At 41.4% G+C, this 9,648-nt stretch overlaps 1 protein-coding gene across 1 annotated transcript; it reads left to right on the top strand.

Moving 5' to 3' along the window:
• The first annotated feature begins 241 nt into the window (after positions 1-241).
• Positions 242-9,357, top strand: fgg (fibrinogen gamma chain). Its single transcript, XM_085961506.1, has 9 exons — positions 242-406; positions 506-547; positions 655-838; positions 959-1,043; positions 3,899-4,029; positions 4,780-4,913; positions 5,006-5,190; positions 6,557-6,837; positions 8,755-9,357. Exons 1-9 carry the CDS (start codon positions 338-340, stop codon positions 8,937-8,939), a joined length of 1,296 nt encoding a protein of 431 aa, XP_085817632.1. The 5' UTR covers positions 242-337; the 3' UTR covers positions 8,940-9,357.
• Positions 9,358-9,648: the final 291 nt, after the last annotated feature.

Below are 9,648 nucleotides of genomic sequence, written 5' to 3'. Positions count from 1 at the left end.
ATGTAAAATATCTTTTTTGCACTAAAAATTTCTTGATTTAGCTGGCAACTTGAATATGTTATTGTATTTTAATTCTATTTTAAGTAAAGTGGAAATCAATATTTAGTTATTGGCCCATCTTTGATGCACACTTCCGTTCTACTAATTATTTGTCAGAGTGAGTGAGTCAGAGGTCATGACCTGATTCATTGTGTGCGGTGGGACTATGTCCCTTTAGCAATCATTGTGAGCTCTTAGCTCAGCAGCTGCTGGCCGACTCAATAAGATAAAGCTGCTCTGGAGGACTCAGTTCATTCACTTTGCACAGTGAGGGAGAATCTCCTTTTTGCTTCATATCATGTCAGGAACAAAGAGAAAACTCTTCTTCCTGCAGGTTCTGCTACTTGCATTTTCATCTGCTAAAGCTGTAAGTGAGTTTCTGGGAAAGGCATCAATGAATGACTTGTACAAGTTTAATTTTACTGCTGTGAACATGTGATAATATTCTACTTTACTTTTATCACAGGTTTCAGTTGAACCAGCTTGCTGCATCTTAGATGAGCGTTTTGTAAGTAGCAATTCACTATGCTGCCTGACTTATCATCACAAGCAATGTGGCTTTTTTAAATGGAAACGTCAATATTACACCATTTTCTTTCTGTTATGACAATTTAGGGCGAATTCTGCCCAACAACATGTGGAGTCGCTAACTTTTTTCAAACGTACCAAGAAAAGGTTGAACATCAACTTAGTACAATTGAAAAAGATTTGGTTGTCATTCAAAATCTAACCACTGTAACACAAAATAAGATTGAAACTGTTGAACAAACCAATACTGTCATGAAGAAACAATTGCCAGGTAATAATTCCATGTTAACTTATGTACACAAGTTAAAACGTCAAGCTACTTATTTAAAACCATTCCGAATGACTCCCCTGCCAGCGTGTATATGACTTTTACCTTTATTATGTTTTAAAGGCATATACGTCCAAAGGATTCGCGACATACAGACAGAGGTGCTAAGGTTTGAAAGAACCAGTGGAGACAGAGATATTGAAATACAGTAGGTACAAAATCATATTGTTTTGAAAAATGAAGAAATCAGGGAAAAGTACTTGGCATTTTGTGTGTAGGCAATCACCTAAAAGAAGACTAATTCTACTTGTAATTATTCCGATTATCTGACCTTTTTTTCTCGTTGATAAAAAGAGCAAACTGTAAAAGCTGTAAATCTTAAATAAAAACAGAATATGGTGAAAGTACAGATATGGCTGTTAGTATCTTTAAAAAAGAAAAAAGCTGAGTTATTATCTCGATGTTAGGTTTTTGCCCCCTAATAGGCTAACTATACATTAGACCGGATTTTGTGGTAGAAATAATGGTGAGGCTGTCCGTGCTCACCGTTATTTACGTGGAAATCTGACAGTAACTTGTGGCGACCGCACATGCTCAGTTAAACATGAAAATCCAGAAATTACTGTCCGAGATGCCCTGCTCCTCCAAAAACTGTGCAATAAGAGACTCAGCATTCGAATACATTGAACGGTGTGAAATTGCTGTATTTACCTGATCTTTTTGAACTAAATTCGCTAGAAAAAGTTAGGGCTTGTCCATTCCAGTGTAAGTATCCTTTTAACGGCATAAGTCTTAATTACTGCCAAATAAGCTCTCTGGCACCAAAAATTAACTTTTATAAGTGTGGAGTCTCATTCCTTCAGATTTTATTGTTGGAGATATATAAAAATTAAAACATTGAAATAATTTTTTTTTACTTTTTCTTTCTCTTTTATCTCTCTCACTTAAGCCTATCTTTATTTCCTTCTCTTTATTTCGCTTTCTGTACCTGATTTGACCTTGAATTAAGTATTCTAACTGACACTTCTAAGCTCAGACTCTGCGCTGCTCATTAACGATTCTTCAATCTGATTGGTTAAGGAGATACACAGTTGCTTGCCCTGTTCTCACAGGTCCCAGATGGCCCGTAGAGGGCGCTGTGCTGTTTGGATGTTTGGCTGAGAGGAACTTCCAGTGTGAAAGCCCATAGAATGTCAATGGACAAGTGCAAGCATAGTGCCGTTCGTTCACCTCTGAATGCAAAATCCGGCCCATTGGGTTTTTACAGGATAATTCGTATCCAGACCCCTTTAATCAAGCTCGAAAAATAGGAAACAATGAGACATAGGCTTAATGCTTTTTAATCATATTACACAACCCACTACATATAGTGAGCATAAAATTACTGCTACAGACATATAATCACAGGGGACCCATCAGGAAAAGTTGCAAGGGCATAGTTCTAATCTGCTTATGCTGTTTGAAGCTAGAAGTTCACGTTTCCCTGGCCTTTTGTGTATTGTACCATTTATAATGTTAGTAATGTCTTGCTAGCGTGATGATAACATGTCAACATGTCCATTATTTTTATTTTTAATATTATAATTAATACATAAATCATGTTGTAAATTATGTTACCCTCTTTATTGCTTTCCTCGTGGTTGTACCTTACAATCCCATCTTTTCTCAACTAGTCTATTGTATTCTTAAGTCTCCTGATCATCTCATGATTGCTTGACTTGGTGCCTGGAACACACTGGCTTGGAGTTTCTGCTCAATTCTACCCGAAATTGGTCAAACCAGTGCAAAAGACCACGAAATTTCAAGCGCAAATTACGTCCAACGCAAGTCGAGTTTGTGTGATCTTTTGTGCTAGTTTAAAAAGTATCATGTTGGAAGCAGGCCCCGCCCACAAAACTGCTCACGCCCCCAGATTGAATTAATCACCATGGCGAGTTTCTGCTAATTGCGCCCATTTGCGGGCCTGCGATGAGGCTTTTCAAATTAAGCTGGATCTTTTGGGCGCAAGGTCACTATAAGGCACGTTTTAAAAGCTTTTGAATATATATTTTTTAATTTACTAAGAAACTGACTACTGTACACACAATGTAACCAGCAAATGGTACTGTATGGTCTTTTTAAAGTCATTTTCACTTATTTAAAATGGGGTTACTCACAGTTGGTGGACTAGACACTCTCATTAAAAATGCTTATTTTTTGTAATGAATCTATTTTCAGCTGTATTAATAAAACTATACCAAGTTACCACTCTTAAATATATCAAAAAATATATATATTTTTTAAAAACTGACATTTTGAAATGCTGCCCGATTGTGCAGGTTCATGGCAGATTTTACCTTTGACGATATGCAAATGAGTTTGAGGAAAAACTTGAGAAAAAAACACTTCTGAAAACGAGTGCAAATTTGGGCGCAATTTGCGCCCAGATCACCGATTGCACCCAAAGCAGATACTCTACCCCTCTGTACTTGCAGATTATTAGCCATTAATATCTGTTCACAGGTTCTAATCCTAAACATGACCCCTTAGAACCTGCTTATATTGCAGATTCTTAGTTTTACTATGGGTAAGTGTCTTTAATATTGAGAAATGTTTAATAAAGTTATGAGAATTATTAGGGTCTTCTCACCTGGCCTACCTCTGTCTACACTTGGGAGTAGAGCCTGGGGCAGATTCCCTGATTGGGTGGTCCTGACGAGCAGCAACACTTGCAGGGAGTGTTAGTCAGGACATCACAGGCCCACAACCTCTTGATTCAATGGATGAAAAATCTTTGGACCTGGGCCAACGATTTCCCAGCCAGTGCTCCCTGCAAGCTCGGAACATCCGATTAGGGAATCAATCCTCCTTTGCCAGCACCAATGAAAGTGTGAAGGAGTTCCACTAAAAGGTCTGCACCTGAAAAGATAACCTGTCTTTTCTCTTTAAAGATGTTGACTGGCATTCTGTGTATTTCCAGCATCTTCTGTTTTGATCTTGACCTGCTGAGATCCTGTTTCTATTGTGAATGTTGTTGCCTTTCACTACAGATGATGCATGTAGCTTTTTTGTATTTTTCAACAGGCAATTGGAAAGCATAGTATCAATGAACAATGAAAAAATCAATAATTTGAAGAGACTTACCCAACAACTTCAGGACAGGTGCAGTGAGTCGTGTCAAGACGCTGTTCAAATAAATGAAATCACAGGTCGAGGTTAGCATCCCCTGTTAAATAGTTACATTTGTGTATGTATTGAGATTCTGTTACTGCCATTTATGACTTTAAAGATCGCCTCAGAAATCACTTTCCTCTTCTGTTGGGTAGTTTAATGTTTTATTATCCTAACTCGTATCCTAACTTGCATCAAGTCCCGTTCACCCATCACCACTGTGCTCAATGACCCCTGTGCTCACCGACCTACATTGGCGCCCAGTTCAGAAATGCCTTGACTTTAAAATTCTCATCCTTGTGTTCAAATCCTTCCATGGCCTCGTCCCTCCGTATCTCTATAACCTCCTCCAGCTCTACAACTCTCTGAGAACTCTGCATTCCTCCAAATCTGGCCTCTTGTGCATTCCCGATTTCCTTTGCCCCACCATTGGTGGCCATTCCTTCAATTGTCTATGTACAAAGCGCTGGAATTCCCTCCCTAAATCTCCACCTCTCTACCTCTGTCTCCTCCTTTAAGATGCTCCTTAAAACCTACCTCTTTGTCCTAATATCTCCTTATGTGGCTTGGTACCAAATCTTGTCTGATAATGCTCCTATGAAATGCCTTGGGGTGCTTTACTATGTTAAAGGCGCTATATAAATGCAAGTTATTGTCGTTTATTATAGTTTTACTAACAATTATACATTTTTCAGCATTTTACCATTGAAAAATATTGAGTTGTTTGGTATGATGTTACTGTAATTGTAGTTTACTTACAAGCAATCAATGAACTATAATATGATCATATTCAGACTGCCAAGATGTCGCTGGTAAAGGCGCTACAACAAGCGGCCTGTACTACATCAGACCACTGAAAGCCCGACAGCAGTTCTTAGTGTATTGCGAGATAGACTCATCTGGGAGAGGCTGGACAGTGCTGCAAAGGGTACGTTACACCACAGCTAGGCTATTGACAAGCAGACATTTTTAAATGCGATAAAAGGTACGATCATGCAATGCTCCACTAATTTCTTTCAGCGACTCGATGGCAGTGTGGACTTCTTCAGAAACTGGATTCAGTATAAGGAAGGGTTTGGATACTTGTCACCCGCTGGTAACACAGAGTTCTGGCTTGGTAATGAGAAGATACATTTATTAAGTACACAGCCTGGTGGACCCTATTTGCTCCAAATAAACCTGAATGACTGGTCAGGTCAGCAGAGGTAATTATTGAGTTATCCTTGTAAACACTAAAATATATGTAAGCAAAAGCAAAATACTGCGGATGCTGGAAATCTGAAATAAAAACAGAAAATACTGGAAACACTCAGCAGATCAGGCAGCATCTGTAGAGAGAGAAACAGAGTTAACGTTTCAGGTCGATGACCCTTCGTCAGAACTGGAAAAAGTTGGAGATGTAACAGGTTTTTAAGCAAGTGTGGGGCAGGGAGAGGGGGAGGGGAGGAAAGAACAAAAGGGAAGGTCTGTGATAGGATGGAAAGCAGGAGAGATTAAGAGACAAAAGCAATGATGGTGCAAGGCTAAAGATGGTAATGGGACAAGTTATGGAAACAAAAGATGACTAGATAAAGTGTAAATAGCAATGGTAGAATGATTGACAGCTGCCATGTGAGAGAGAGAAAAAAAATAATGATAGGGGCAGAGGTACTGGTCTGAAATTGTTGAACTCGATGTTGAGTCCAGAAGGCTGTAAAGTGTCTAATCGAAAGATGAGGTGCTGTTCCTCGAGCTTACGTTGAGCTTCATTGGAACAGTGTAAGAGGCCGAGGACAGAGAGGTCAGATTGGGAGTGGAGCGGAGAATTAAAGTGACAGGTGACCGGAAGCTCGGGGTCACCCTTACGGACTGAATGGAGGTGTTCCGCAAAGCGGTCGCCCAAACTGCGTTTGGTCTCCCCAATGTGAGCAGCGAATACAGTATACTAAATTGCAAGAGGTACAAGTAAATCGCTGTTTCACCTGGAAAGATTGTTTGGGGCCCTGGACAGTGGGACGGGAGGAGGTAAAAGGGCAGGTGTTGCATCTCCTGCGCTTGCACGGGAAGGTGCCGGAAGAAGGGGAAGGGGTGTTGGGGGTGATAGAGAAGTGGACCAGGGTGCCGCGGAGGGAATGGTCCCTACGGAATGCTGAAAGGGGAGGTGAGGGGAAGATATGTTTGGTGGTGGATCACGTTGGAGGTGTATGTGAGATAACCTCAAGGTACAGTCTACTCCTTTTAATTAAAGTCAGTTAAATATCCGATAATTTGATTTTTTTAACACTGAATTCCCATTTTGCTGGAAAGTTCCATTTTCTCTAACACAAAAAACAACTAAATCATCAGGAGTAGACTATGGTCTCAAACCATTTCAGCTATACAGTGGCTGTAGACTTTTTAAATTACATATTTAAACTTTTCATTTTTGCAGAGTCACAATTGTCCTTTTGGCTCTTCGCTGCACTAAACATTTAACAGACATTTGGACACCAGTGAGCGGAGCTTGAATTTATGTAGGTGTGTTTATGTTAAGAAGGACATAGGATGGTCTCTCTATCTGGTCAATGTTTACCATTTTTTCTTCCCCTCCAGATACGCTCAATATATGGATTTTAAAGTTGGAAGCGAGGAGGACAAATATCGTTTGCGTTACGGCTATTTTGATGGTGGAGATGCTGGTGATGCCTTTGATGGCGTCGACTTTGGAGATGATCCCAGTGATAAATTCTATACGGCGCACAATGGGATGCAGTTTAGCACACCCGACGCTGACAATGATAGATACGATGACGCCAGCTGTGCTGCACAGGATCAAGCTGGCTGGTGGATGAACAGGTGCCATGCAGGAAATCTTAATGGCAGATATCACAAAGGTAAAACTTCTCATCGACAACACAGTCCCATGAATGATGTGTCAGGCAAAAACTAGAACACGTTTCCTATGAAATTGACTGAACAGCAATTCATTGCCAAAGATATGTTATCCCTGATGTAAGGTCCAGGCTAGGTTTTCAGAAGTACACAAGGCTATGAAATGTTGCACCATTGCCACTGTTTTGTCATGAAAAGAAAATGGAAATAATAGCTGCAGAGGCTTGTGGACGTATTATACTCATATCCTGGTAGTTTTTGCAGTATAGCAGCTAAGCCCCCATTCAAAGCCCCTTGGTTTGAGTCCCAGCTAAAGCTGGCATTTGGCTGCAATGAATGCGTGAGCACTGTTTTGGTTCTCAAACAAGCCATTCATTGTAGGACCTTATGGTACTCCAACACAACATCTGAGGAACAAAGTAGCAGGGAGACATATTCCATCATACATGTCTTGTAAAATCAATGACAAAGTGATGATCGTGGCACCTATGGAGAAGCTTGCAGCCTAACCAACTGCAGAGTACACAAGCACACAAACGAGCACTCCACTGCAGCTCACCAGTTGCAGTGAGAAATCGTCTGGTTCCCACGCTGACTTTAGTCGCAGGTCAAGCCTGGGAGGAGAGGCGATCAAGGCGGGCTGTGGGAAGGGCTCGCAGTGGGTGGAGTTTTTTTGTGGGTGCAGGAGGAGCACTCCCACAGAAATTGAAATTAAAAGCTTCCTCAGCCATTATCTGGGCAGCTTCCAATACTGATTAGCCGGCTCAACACTAGGTACAAATGGGCAGTGCGTGCACAGTGCAAGCTGTGCCCATTTATACCTGAAAATTGAAATTGGGATCCTACAACCACAATTTGCATATTTAAGCAGCATCCCACCAGCTGCTCAGCTATTTACAGGCCCATTTGAAATTTGCATCAGGCAGGCCTTGGTCATCAATGGGTCAACCAAGGTGCCCCTCCAAATTTTCAACTGCCAGCCGCCTGTTTTTAGGTGAGAAGCGGGCAGCCAGCTGTTGAAAATCACCCCCAGTGATTCAGGAAGCCTTACAGGGAGAACGTGAAAAGTATTAGGATTTATTTCACTCCTCTGATGGGTAAGTTGCTCTAATTCATTACTTAGTGCGTTATGAAGCCATGCAGAATCGGAATTTCTCAAATTCAGTTCCCCATCTGTGCTGAGTTAGTGCAGGAGTGGGTGCCACAATGGGCCTGAGTAACCCTGAGTTTGGGAGGGAAAGACTCCAGGATGCCACTACTGACAGCTATCTAGTGAACCCTGCTGGATAGTGTCCTTGTGAACAGTATATGAAGGAGATGGTTGGGCTCAACAGTGACCCAACCTCTCTCTACTTCCCTCCAACATCCCAGCTGAATGTACTGCTAATGTTCACAGTGTGGCTCAGACATGAAGAATGAGTACATGGATAAGATACTCAAGAACCCCAATGTGAGTCACTTACCGAGTAAATATAACACCCAGCTCATAATTACACAGAATTACATAGAATTCACAGCACAGAAACAGGCCGTTCGGCCCAACTGGTCTATGCTGGTGTTTATGCTCCATACAAGCCTCCTCCACCCTACTTCATCAAACCCTATCAGCATATCCTTCTATTCTTTTCTCCATCGTGTACTTATTTAGCTTCCTCTTAAATGCATCAAAGCTATTCACCTCAACTGCTCCATGTAGTAACATGTTCCACATTCTAACCACTCTCTTGGTAAAGAAGTTTCTCCTGAGTTCCTTATTGGATTTGTTAGTGACTATTTTATGCTTATGATGTGTGCCTTCAGAAGAGAACATAAACAACACTTTGCGATTCACTACTCAAGCGTATGTTTTCATGGTACCACCACAGCCATGGTACCGAAGAATTATTATTGAAAGCTGTTCATTTTTGCCTTTGTTTTAGGTGGAGTTTACACAGCAGACCAGACTTCAAGTGGATTTGATAATGGAATTATCTGGGCAACATGGCATAATCGCTGGTACTCCCTTAAAGAGACCACAATAAAAATCATCCCGTACAGGAAATATATAGAATTACAAAGGATGAGACAAACAGAGCAGTCGCAAAGACACAGAGGCGATTATTAATGGATTCAAATAAAATCATCTTCTTAGCAGTGACATAATATCGCTTCCTGCTTATCGTGTTGTGAATGCTTTGAGTTTTTATAACACTCATAGCAAAAGTGAACATGCTGTATGCTGACATTAAACTGGCTGAAACCAGTGTAAAGGACCCATTGGGTTCCAACCCAAAATCCTGTCTTTACTCTTTTTGGTTGCCAACAAGTCTGTTGTCATATGTTTCAACACCTTTTATTTTTAACTCAGACTTCCAGCAGTGACAACTTTTCTTTGTAGGGGTGATTCCACAAATGAGAAGCACCAAATCCTGGAATCATTCCCATTTATCTCTACTGTTTGATTCACCGTCACTTCAACCATGTCTGGCTGCTTTGTACTTTCTTTGGGTGCCTTTATTAATAAAGTCTTGAGTTTTCTCAAATTATTAGCTTTGCCACCTGTTTTTAAAAGAAAAGCCCCAATTTTAACTCGGGGCAAGAATCGGGTGAGTGGGGCAGAGTCTAGCGGCAAACTCTCTTGACCTCATCATCATGAGACCCCAACACTGTGAGGCCCTGGCACCATGAGACCCCGTCACTGTGAGGCCCCGGCACCATGAGGCCCCGGCACCGTGAGGCCCCGACACCATGAGACCCTGTCACTGCGAGACCCCGTCACGGTGAGGCCCCGGCACCGTGAGACCCCGACACCGTGAGGCCCTGGCACTGTGAGA

Source organism: Somniosus microcephalus, chromosome 2, assembly GCF_052327205.1.
Source record: "Somniosus microcephalus isolate GS21.2 chromosome 2, FLI_Smic_1.0, whole genome shotgun sequence".
Lineage (NCBI taxonomy): Eukaryota > Metazoa > Chordata > Chondrichthyes > Squaliformes > Somniosidae > Somniosus > Somniosus microcephalus.
This window is presented reverse-complemented; position numbering and strand designations above follow the sequence as displayed.